The sequence below is a fragment of the Grammomys surdaster genome, unplaced genomic scaffold (assembly GCF_004785775.1).
Source record: "Grammomys surdaster isolate TR1022 unplaced genomic scaffold, NIH_TR_1.0 206, whole genome shotgun sequence".
NCBI lineage: Eukaryota > Metazoa > Chordata > Mammalia > Rodentia > Muridae > Grammomys > Grammomys surdaster.
In genome coordinates, this window is record NW_021604651.1 from 3,301,701 (window position 1) to 3,314,574 (window position 12,874).

General features: G+C 40.9%; 1 protein-coding gene across 1 annotated transcript in view; it reads right to left on the bottom strand.

The window, feature by feature from the left end:
* The window catches only part of Alkbh8 (alkB homolog 8, tRNA methyltransferase), a 53,789-nt gene continuing 40,915 nt past the window's right edge, over positions 1 to 12,874 (bottom strand). The window contains exon 12 of the mRNA XM_028771357.1: positions 1 to 958. Within this exon, the coding sequence (XP_028627190.1) occupies positions 401 to 958 (558 nt within the window). The 3' untranslated portion in view covers positions 1 to 400. The remainder of the gene's footprint in view (positions 959 to 12,874) is intronic.

Consider the following 12,874-nt stretch of genomic DNA (forward strand, 5'->3'; position numbering starts at 1 on the left):
TTCAGATAAAACTTCAGATACTTTCTTATTGTCCTGGAGTATTCACTTCATTAAAAGCTCACATAATTCCTTTATTACAACCCTACATAGTTAGGAGTTTTAAAAAGGTTTTAAAACTTCAAATGCTATATACACACTTACACAAACATCACAGACTTTTCACAAGTTAATGTCAAACACCATACTCTATACTTAGAAGACATATAAGAGGAACCTACATTTATGAAGTCAGATAATGGGAATAGACCAAATGTTTACTAAGTATCTCTGTTCTCAGTTCTCCTTTGTTAACATTCCCCAAATTTCCTCATTATTTAAAGAGATAATTTAGTTTCCTTTTCAAAAACAGATTTTTGAAAAGGCACTTTTTTCTTTACACATGATATGTTCAGATAAATGATCAGACCTTTTGAAGAACAACACACCAATTCCCTTGATCGTAATAGCTCTGCAGAATGCTAACATCACCCACGGCCTGGCAGGAAGCTTCCAGTTCTCCATTACAGAAAACATGGTAATAACGATGAAACACAGGACTTGGGTCAGGACATCCTGCTAGCCCAGATGGTTCAACAGCTTTGTCTTTGCCAGGGTTTCCCTTGAGGTGCCAGGGAACCAGCACATCTTGGGAATGAAAACAGGTCCGATTTGTGTGAATAGGAAGCTCAGAATTAGGAACGTTCCTTGACTTATACTCTTCTTCCTTGGTGTTATTACTGGAGTGGACAGCCAATGCTGGGTCTTCACTGACTCCCACAGGCGTTTGATTTACTACCAGTTCTTCCATGGATGTGGCACTGTTTAGCTTATCTTTATCTCCTTGGCTAATTCTGTTTCCTTTAAGATACTTGGACTTCTGATTTTTATATTCTTGTTCCATTGCCCAGACATAAATGAGGGCCTGCCCACCAGGTCTCAGGAGACGGGCAAGTTCTTGGAGAGCTTCCACTCTGCGCTCCTAAACAAACAAACAAACAAACAAATCAATTAAATGAAATGACTGTAAGTTATCAACCCAGAGGAGACAGAAGAAGTGGGGAAACCTAATTAAATGTAGAACTGTTTGCTCCTGCTCCAAACTGTACATAAAACACCTGGCTAAGGCACTGGTAAGAAAGTCTGCAGGCTGGACCTGATTGAATTTGAATTCACAGTGAGAGGGAATAAAATACAAGCAGAAGACGGAAGATTCACTGGCCTAAGGACACCAGGCTCTTAGTACAGAGAAGTCAAAGCAGTTGAAATTCAAGGGTCAAGGACTTCCGGTTTGGGCCCGAGCATAGAGTAGGTCGCAGGCGGCAGCTCCGTACTCAACCCCAGAAAACCCGAGAGAAACAGGGACTCCCAGGAGCTTGAACTCACGCAGCATCCCAGGCAAAAATGAATCACCCGTGATGCCTGCCATTAGAAGTTCTAATCCAGATGGGCCAGAAGTCAGGATCCTCGCCCTTACCCTCACCCCCTACCTTTTCCCAGCTGCACAAGGTTCCCTGAAGCTTGGCAACTGCAAGATCCTGCTTGGAAACTGCAGATAGACTCAAAGCAGTGTACCATATCATCTGAAGAATAGCAAGGAGACCATAACTCAAGCAGTGTACCATATCTTCTGAAGAATAGCAGGTTGCAGTCCTCCTCGCCCCCACGAATAACTAGGGCCTGCCAGTCGGGTCAAGTGGCACCCAGACGTGGGGCTCGAGGCACGGACCCCTCTGGACGGACCCTCATTGAGAGGATGTGCGCAGGACATCAAGATTAAGCGAGACAGAGATCAAAACCCGCGACCTGTCATCCACGGAACCAGGTTGATGCTGCCATCAAGAAGACGGTTGAAGTTCATTACCATCAGCCGAAAATTGAAGAGGATCCAGAAGTGACTCTGCAGGAGACTGACACAGCTGCCAGCTCCCCTGCCTCCCCCCCTACGGTCGACCGCTAGACTTCCACGCCCTCCAGAAGGGTTCCTGGTATGCCTGGCTTTGCCCCCGTTTCTCTCGATAGAGAGCTTGGCCTCTTGATCACCACAACAAAAATTGGCTTTTTCCTAAACCAAGGCCGCCCTTGATATGGCCGCTAACATTGGGGAGCCTTCCTTTATGACAATATTACACCCCAAACTGACAAATGGTTGGTAAATTGAACATTTACAAGGGACTAGGATGGCTGTGAGTTAGCCCAATGACGGGATTATTGTAGGTCCACTTCCCAGGGGCCCACCCAATGCAGCCGAAAAGGAGTGCGTGGTGCTGGGAGTGGGTGCAGCCTACATGGCCTAAGACAGGGCCCTCACCCTCCTTTCACCCACATCGGAGTCCCTTGACGTTGCCCATCGTCGACAGCCTAAAACCTTCAACCATCGATGTGACTCGTCTCACATCAGTGTTTTGGGGTTGTGAACTTGTCTAAGACCCCCCATAATTAGACATCCAAATTCAAAATTCACATAGTTGGGATTGATCATAAGATGCCTTCTCTAACTAAACAGAGAAGGGGGAGATGCCAGAAGCCAGGACCCTCGCCCTTACCCTCACCCCCTACCTTTCCCCACCTGCACAATGTCCTCTGAAGCGTGGCAACTGCAAGATCCTGCTTAGCAACTGCAGATAGACTCAAAGCAGTGTACCATATCATCTTAAGAATAGCAGGGAGACCATAACTCAAGCAGTGTACCATATCTTCTGAAGAACAGCAGGTAGATCATAATTCAAGGCAGTGTACCGTATAGACCATGACATGTTTCAAGGCACAGGCCAAGAAGATTTTGTACTTTTCCACCATCTGGCCCCTCTTACCCCCTCCCCTTGTGAAACATGCTATAAAAAAGCATTTCATGTTCAAAAATAAATAAATTATTTATAAAAAAAAAAAAAAAAAGAAATTCAAGGGTCAAAATCATAGATAAAGAAGGACTGTAAGGAGATGCCCCAAAGGCTACATGCAAAGTTCTCTAGAGCCATCCTCCAGTTCCCATACTGCATGAGCACTGGATGGAATTCCAGGAAACTCTGCAGAGGAGCAACTGGGAAGTTTCAAAGCAAAGCACAGGTTTCAGCGACCAAGCAATGTTGGGGAGACAGAAGATGACCTTAAGGTCTACAAGGTCTACCCAGACAGAAACAAAGCTTATCTTGAGACCTTAGAGAGGGACTGAAATAAGCAATTATAAACTAACTCCAGTAAGATAGAGAGCTCATCCTTTTTTTTTTAATTGGATGCTTTATTTACATTTCATATGTTATCCCCTTACCCCATCCCCACCCACCCAGGAACCCCTTATCCCCTCACCCCTCCTCCTGCTTCTCTGCAGATGTACCCTACCTACCCCCCAACTCCCAAATCCCCACCGTCAAATTCCCACCCCCGGGGAGTCCAGCCTTCATGAGACCAAGGATCTCTTCTCCCACCTATGCCCAGCAGGGCCCTCCGCTCTTACATACACAGCTGAAGCCCTGGATCCCTCCCTAAGTGCTCCCAGGCTGGTGGTTTAGACCTGGGAGCTCTGGTTGGTTGGTATTGTTGCTAGAGAGCTCATCCTTAAAGAGTTAAAATGATCAGTTTACAGGTACTACTTGGTCTTAATTTACTCCTCTTTGGAAGAGGACAGAAGAATTCACATCATTTAAAAATATGTCCAGAATTCAATAATAATAATAATAATAAATGAAAGCAACAACAACAATAATAAAAGTATTCATGACTAAAGCTCCAAAAGCAGAGGAAAAGACATACTATAAAACTAAACCCTCAAGCCAGGAGAAAGTGCCAGATGTCCACCTTTATCATTTTACAACTTGCTCCCTTTCAGCAAAAGGTCCCCAGAACCTAGATGATCAGGCAATAACTCCAGCAGTCCTATCTTTGTCATGCTCAGCATTGGTGTTAAAGGTGACGTTGAAGACCATGCCCAGCTTTTGTGTATGTGCTAGGACCTGAACTCTGGTCCTCATACTTGCAGAAAAAATGTTCTGAACTACTGAGTCACCTCTCTAGTTCCAAGAATATTTTAGTATATATAAAAGAAAAGGTGTTTACTGCAGAGAGAATGAAAGAAGCAGAGAGAGAGAGAGAAAGAGAGAGAGAGAGAGAGAGAGAGAGAGAGAGAGAGAGAGAGAGAGAGAAAAGAGAGAGAGAAATTGATTTAATGAGATTCTCATTTTCAGGAGAAAACTAGACAAATGAAGACATTTAATTCTGGAGTATAATTATAATTTTTAAAGTTATTTGGATTCATTGTAACTATTACTGTCAGAAATATAAGAAAGGAAGCAAAGAAAATACTTGTTTGTTTTAGAAGGGTTTCTTGTCAAAGTCTGTTTTCAATTGCTTATGCATTCTGAGAAACTTTACCCTCAGGCTTACAGGCAGAAAAGGAGATACCTATTATTTTCATTCAATTCTTTCACACCACCAATTAACCACTGAGTATCGCTTCTGGCTGTGTACAGATACTCTGCATACTATTATCTTTTTTAATAAAATACATAAAATTAGGTATCACAACTTTCCAAACTTTTCAACACTGCAACTGTTTCAATATTTGAGAACTGAATTCAAATTCTAAGTAGGCTCCCTGATCATTCCATCACTCAGGTGTTTTAGTTTTTATATGGACTAAAGCCAATATAACATATTTAAAAATATAAGTTATCATTAGTCTATCAAATTGTTTTTAAAGTTTCCCATATTTCTTCAATTGATTTACTACTTGCTACAGTTTCTATTAATTCAAATAAAAAACAAACTATGTACTACTTTAAAGTAAAACTGGATTTATATAATTATTTTAATTTTAATGGTTTGTAGTTATTGCCCACTATTTTCTGCATATGAGACAAAGTTTAGCTAATCAAAATTAAATAGACCAATTTTTATGTTGTAGAAAAAGCACAGCTATATTTAATGTAATTAAAAATTAAACACTATATATTTTGGGCTACGAGGATGGCTTAGTGAGTTAACGGTCTTGCCAATGCCTGATGTCCTGAATCAATTCTCAGTACCTATATGGCGGAATGAGAGGACTCAATCGCACAGTGTGGGGAAAATTTAAAAAGGCCGCCACATTAGAGAAGAAAATCCTATGGTTCCAACGGCCTGAGGGCCTTGGCGGCTGGCAGGCCCCAGTAACACGAGGAAGTCCTTAGTTCCAAAAAGGTTTATTGTCATGGCGGATAATAGATGGATCTAGGCGTACCCCCCAAAAACTCAGGGCAGTCTCGAGTTATATAGGGAGGGAGAAAGGGGGAGGATTGGGGGAGGACCTGGGGGAAGCATGTTTAATTTGCTCTGTCCTCTGGCCTTCATTAGTATGTAAATTCCTAGGGCCTGAGGCCTATAGCCTGGCCTATGTGACTCAATGGAGATGTGACTGCTTTTCAGGATCTTGGATGATGGGAGGGACCGAACTCCCACCACGGAGAATCTTGAGGTTCTAGGCGCCTGCTCAACCATGACCCAGGATACCCTTACGCAGTCCCACAGCACAGTTGTTCTCTGACATACATACAATACTCTGTTGTAAATGCACGGTAACATCAGTACACACACACACACACACACACACACACACACACACAGGCTATATTAAATAAAAATAGCAAAAAGAATTCTTAGCAAAAGAAAGCTAGTCTTTCAGAAACCTTTAAAAGTGCTTCAAAGAGGCACTCCAGACCTAAGGCTGTCCCACAGGAATCCTGCCAGGAGAGAGCTGATCTCCTGAAGACTGCTGGCATACCTAAGATTACAGGTGCACAGGGCCACAGAAGAGAAAAGCTCCAGTCAGAGACAGCAAGACCAACTAGCATGGCAGATAGCCAGAGGTCGAGAGACAAGCACAAGAACCTAAGCAACAGAAACCAAGGTTGCTTGGCATCATCAGAACCCAGTTCTCTCACCACAGCAAGTCATGGATTCCCCAACACACAGGAAAAGCAAGATTCTGGTTTAAAATCACATCTCATGATGCTGATAGAGGACTTTAAGAAGGACATAAATAACTCCCTTAAAGAAATACAGGAGAGAGTGACTTCCGGTCTGGGCCCAAGCACAGAGCAGGTCCCGGGCAGCAGCTCTGCACCCAACCTCACAGAACCTGGTGGAAGTGGGGCTCCCAGGAGCTCTAACCGGGGCAGTATCTCAGGTAAAAATGAATCACCTGTGATGGCTGCTGTTAGAAGTTCTAATCCTGATGCTGGCCTCCAAACTTATATTACTCAGACCTTCAATAGGCCATTGACAAGGACATCAAACAGCTAGAGACTGATATCACTAATCTGAAGAAATCCCTCATTCCGCTGTCTGAAGTGATCTCCAAAAATTGCAAAGGACTTTATTGGACTTGATTCACTCTTTTACAATAGACTGTGTATAGTTCTTGTCTGTGTTCAGCCCTTAAAGAAGAATGTTGCTTTTCCATAGACAAGACAGGGATGGTTAAAGAGAGCATGAAAAAGGTCAGAGAAGGCCCTGAGAAAAAACAGAAAGAAAGAGACAGATGAATGCTGGTACAAGAATTGGTTTTCAACCTCTCCATGGTTGTCAATCCTACTTGCTCCCATCTTGGGACCATTAATTGGGCTATTTTTGCTTATTTCTTTTGGTCTCTGGGCCTTAAATAGGCTGACTAACTTTGTGAAACAACAGATAGATAATTTGGTAGCAAAACCTATTCAGATACATTATCATAAGTTAGCTATGGAGGACCACAAGACTCAAAATGAGGTTGTTACTCTATCCAGGGTGTTCCCAAAACCCATCTCCACCCAACCTAAAAGAAGGGACTTCTGCCCCTAGACCAAGGAGAGAGGGGCCACCCAGAATCCCCTCTGACTGTCAATCTGAATTCTTGCTTAGGCTGCGAGGCTAAGCATTGCAAGGGAATATAAATAAAAGTTAAAAATATCTCTCTGGGTTCCCTGAGGGACAAGCCTGATTGCATAGGGGTTGATGTCAAAAGTATTCCCTCTCCAGGAAAAAGACATTGGGATGGGTATGGCCCTTATGCCTCACTGGATAACAACAGGGGGACTGGAACCATTACAAGGTCCCCTTCAATTATTGGAGGTCAGGCCTCTATCCCCGCCTTTGCAAGATTAGATTCACCATGGCCCTTCTATACTTAGAGAAGGGAGGAGATGTCAGGGGCAGCCCTGTTTATACACTGAATGCCTAAAATCAGCCATAGGCCTAAAATCAGCAATAAGCCTGACATACATACATGCTAACACAAAGTCATGTGTCTCTGTGGAAAAACACTGAAACATGTGGCTATAAGTTATTGAAAACAGGCAGCTTTTGTGGAAATTTGCCAGCCTGAGTAGTCATAGACCTTGTAAATAGGTAGCCTTGGTGGATAGTACCAACTTAGATAAGGACAAGTGAATCATAGGCAGAGTTATAGTGACCTGTACCTTGAACCTTCACCCAGCCGATGCCCTGTTTTGAAAGATATCTGTACTCCCCATGGACACCTACACTCTGGTGTCATTGCCTTCCCCATGTCTTGCCTTTTTGTGTTTATAACCCCTGTTTGAATAAGTAAAACTTATGATTCGATTTAATAAAAATAAATAAATAAATAAATAAATAAATAAATACAGGAGAACACAGGTAAATAGGTAGAAGTGTTTGAAGAGGAAAAACAAAAATCCCTTAAAGAATTACAGGAAAACATAACCAAAATGAATTGAACAAAACTATCCAGGATCTGAAAATGAAAAGAGAAACAATAAAGAAATCAGAAAGGGAGACTACCCTGGAGATAGAAAACCTAGGAAAGAGATCAGGAGTCATAGATGCAAACATCACCAACAGAATACAAGAGATAGAAGAGAGAATCTCAGGTGCAGAAGATATACCATAGAAAACATTGACACAACAGTCAAAGAAAATGGAAAATGCAAAAAGCTCCTAACACAAAACATCCAGGAAATCCAGAACAAAATGAGAAAACCAAACTTAAGGATAATAGATACAGAAGAGAGTGAAGATTCCCAACTTAAAGGGCCAGTAAATATCTTCAACAAAATTATAGAAGAAAACTCCCCTAACTTAAAGAAAGAGAAGCCTATAAACATACAAGAGGCCTACAGAACTCCAAATCAATTGGACCAGAAAAGAAATCCCTCCCAAAACATAATAGTTAAAACACCAAATGCACAAAACAAAGAAAGAATATTTAAAGCAGTAAGGGAAAGAGGTCAAGTAACATATAAAGGCAGACCTATCAGAATTACACCAGACTTCTCACCCGAGACTATGAAAGATAGTAGATCCTGGCCAGATATTATACAGATCCTAACAGAACACAAATGCCAGCCCAGGCTACTCTACCCAGCAAACCTCTCAATCACCATAGATGGAGAAACCAAGATATTCCATGACAAAACCAAATTTAGACAATATCTTTCCACAAACTCAGGCCTACAAAGGATAATAGATGGAAAACTCCAACACAAGGAAGGAAACTACACCCTAGTAAAAGCAACAAAGTAATCTTTCAACAAACTCAAAAGAAGCTAGCCACACAAACATAATTCCACCTCTAACAACAAAAATAACAGGGGCAACAATCTCTATTCCTTAATATCTCTTAACACCAATGGACTCAATTCCCCAATATAAAGAAATAGACTAACGGTCTGGATATGTAAACAGGACCCAGCATTTTGCTGCATATAGGAAAAGCACATCTGTCGGGCCATGGAAGGATATCTTGATTCTTGACTGGGCATAGGCCTTGAACCCTGACTCCAATGGAGAAACTGCAGGTGTTCGACCACGTCCCCAGAATCCAAGCTCCTATACTCGGTGTAGACCTCCATTTATGTTTGGCTAAGCAGGCCCTCCCAGAGAAGTTTTTGTCACCTTCCACCTACAGGTAGAAGGCTACAGGGCGTGACTACAGGCTTCAGCCTAGAGAGATTTCCATATTCATGAGTTATCTAAAGACCAGGGGGCATAGCTAATTAAGTTATTCCTTCCCATATCCTTCCTTCTCCTGCTCCCTATTCAAGCCAGCTCTCCCCTGGCTTAAAGTGGGGGGTGCACATCTAGACCATCTATCACACACCATGAACAATAAAACTCTTGGAACTCTGGACTTTCTCGAGTTATTGGGACCCACCTGCCATTGTGGAAAGCTACCCTGGGTTTCCGATGCCCGGGACCCACACGCATCAGTGACAAAGACAGACACTACCTCAGAGTAAAGGGCGAGAAAACAATTTTCCAAGCAAATGGCGACAAGAAAAAAGCTAGAGTAGCCATTCTAATATCAAATAAAATTGACTTTCAACCAAAAGTTACCAAAAAAGATAAGGAAGTACACTTCATACTCTCTATCTATCTATCTATCTATCTATCTATATGAAGATGAACTCTCAATTTTGAACAACTATTCTCCAAATGCAAGGGCACCCACATTCATAAAAGAAACTTTACTAAAGCTCAAAGCACACGTTGCACCTCACACAATAATAGTGGGAGACTTCAACACCCCACTCTCAGCAATAGACAGATTATGGAAAGAGAAACTAAACAGAGATACAGTGAAACTATCAGAAGTTATGAACCAAATGGATTTAACAGATACATGTAGAACATTTCATCCTAAAACAAGAGAATATACCTTCTCAGCATGTCATGGTACCTTCTCCAAAACTGACCATATGATCAGTCACAAGACAGGCCTCAGCAGATACAAGAAGATTGAAATAATCCCATGCATCCTATCAGATCACCATAGACTAAAGCTGGTCTTCAATGACAACAAAAACAACAGAAAGCTCACATACAAATGGAAGCTGAACAATGTTCTACTCGAAGATAACTTGGTCAAGGGAGAAATAAAGAAATTAAAAACTTTTTAGAATCCAATGAAAATGAAGGCACAACATACCCATACTTATAGGAGACAATGAAAGCACTGTTAAGAGGAAAACTCATAGCTCTGAGAGAAAAAACCAACCAACCAAACAAACAAACCCAAAACAACTAGAGAGAGCATATAAACTAGCAGCTTCACAGCACATCTGAAAGCACTAAAATAAAAGGAAGCAAATACACCCAAGAGGAGTAGACAGCAGGAAATAATCAAACTCAGGGCTGAAATCAACCAAGTAGAAATAAAAAGAACTACACAAAGAATCAATAAAACCAGGAGCTGGTTCTTTGAGAAAATCAACAAGATAGATAAACCCTTAGTCAGACTAACCAGAGGGCACAGAGACAGTATCCAAATTAACAAATTCAGAAGTGATAAAGGGAGACATAACAACAGAAACCGAGGTCATCCAGAAAATCACTACATCCTACTACAAAAGCCTGTACTCAACAAAACTAGAAAATCTGGATGAAATGGACAATTTTCAAGTCAGATACCAGGTACCAAAGTTAAATCAGGATCAGATAAACTATCTAAACAGTCCCATAACCCCTAAAGAAAGAGAAGTAGTCCTTAAAAGTCTCTCCACCAAAAAAGCCCAGGACCAGATGGTTTTAGCGTAGAATTCTATCAGACCTTCAAAGAGGACCTAATACCAATACTCTTCAAACTATTCCACAAAATAGAAACAGAAGGAACACTACCCAAATAGTTTTATGAAGCCACAATTATGCTTAAACCTAAACCACACAAAGACTTAACAAAGAAAAAGTACTTCAGACCAATCTCCCTTATGAATATCGATTCAAAAATAATCAACACAATTCTTGAAAACCGAATCCAAGAACACATCAAAACAATCATCCATCATGATCAAGTAGGCTTTATCCCAGGAATGCAGGGATGGTTCAATATACGGAAATCTATCAATGTAATCCACTATATAAACAAACTCAAAGGAAAAAACCACATGATCATTTCATTAGATGCTGAGAAAACATTTGAAAAAAATCCAACACCCCTTTTTGATAAAAGTCTTGGAAAGATCAGGAATTCAAGGCCCATACCTAAACATAGTAAAAGCAATATACAGCAAACCACTAGCCAATATCAAACTAGGGAGAGAAACTTGAAGCAATCCCACTAAAATCAGGGACTAGACAAGGCTGTCCACTCTTTCCCTACCTTTTCAATATAGTACTCAAAGTTAGCCAGAATAATTAGACAACAAAAACGAGGTTAAAGGAATACAAATAGGAAAGGAAGAAGTCAAAGTATCACTATCTGCAGATGGTAGGATAGTATACTTAAGTGACCCCAAAACTTCCACCACAGAACTCCTAAACCTGATAAACAACTTTAGCAAAGTGGCCGGATATAAAATTAACTCAAACAAATCAGTAGCCTTCCTCTCCTCAAAGGATAAGCAGGCTGAAAAAAAATTAGGGAAATGACACCCTCCATAAAAGTCACAAATAACATTAAATAGCTTGGTGTGACTCTCACCAATCAAGTGAACGATCTGTAAGACAAGAACTTCAAGTCTCTGAAGAAAGAAATGGAAGAAGATCTCAGAAGATCAAAAGATCTCCCATGCTCATGGAGTAGCAGGATTAATATAGCAAAATTGGCCATCTTGCTGAAAGTAATCTACATATTCAATGCAATCCCCATCAAAATTCCAACTCTGTTCTTCATAGTTAGAAAGAGCAATTTGTAAATTCATTTGGAATAACAAAAAACCCAAGATAGCAAAAACTATTCTCAACAATAAAAGAACTTCTGGAGGAATCAACATCCCTGACCTCAAGCTGTATTACAGGGGAATGCTGATAAAAACTTCATGATATTGGTACAGAGACAGGCAGGTAGATCAATGGAACAGAATTGAACACGCAGAAATTTACCCACACACCTGTGATCTTTGACAAAGGAGCTAAAACCATCCAGTGAAAAAACACAGCATTTTCAACAAATGGTGCTGGTTCAACTGGTGATCAGCATGCAGAAGAATGCAAATAGATGAATTCTTATCTCCTTGTGCAAAGCTCAAGTCCAAGTGGATAAAGGACCTCCACATAAAACCAGATACACTGAAACTACTAGAGGAAAGAGTGGGGAAGAGCCTTGAACATATGGGCACAGGGGAAATTTTCCTAAATAGAACACCAATGGCTTATGTTCTGAGATCAAGAATCAATTGACAAATGGGACCTCATTAAATTGCAAAGCTTCTGTAAGGCAAAAAGGACACTGTCAATAGGACAACATGTAAACCAACAGATTAGGAAAAGATCTGTACCAATCCTACATCTGATAGAGGGCTAATATACAGTATATACAAAGAACTCAATAAATTAGACTCCAGGCAACCAAATAACCCTATTAAAAATGGGGTACAGAGCTAAACAAAAAAATTTCAACTGAAGAATATCAAATGGCTAAGAAGCACCTAAAGAAATTTTCAATATCCTTAGTCATCAGGGAAATGCAAATCAAAACAACCCTGAGATTCTACCTCAGACCAGTCAAAATGGCTAACATCAAAAACTCAGATGATAGCAGATGCTGTCGAGGATGTGGAGAAAGAGGAACACTCCTCCATTGTTGGTGGGATTGCAAGATGGTGCAACCATTCTGGAAATCAGTCTGGTGGTTCCTCAGTAAATTGGATATAGCATTACCTGAGGACTCAGCTATACCACTCCTGGGCATATACCCAAAAGATGCTCCAACATATAACAAGGACACATGCTCCACTATGTTCATAACAGCCTTATTTATAATAGCCAGAAACTGGAAAGAACCCAGATGTCCTGCAACAGAGGAATGCATACAAAATTGTGGTATATTTGCATAATAGAGTACTCGGCTATTAAAAACAATGAATTCATGAAATTCTTAGGCAAATGGATGGAATTAGAAAATATCATCCTGAGTGAGGTAACTCAGTCACAAAAGAACATACATCATATGTACTCATTGATAAGTGGA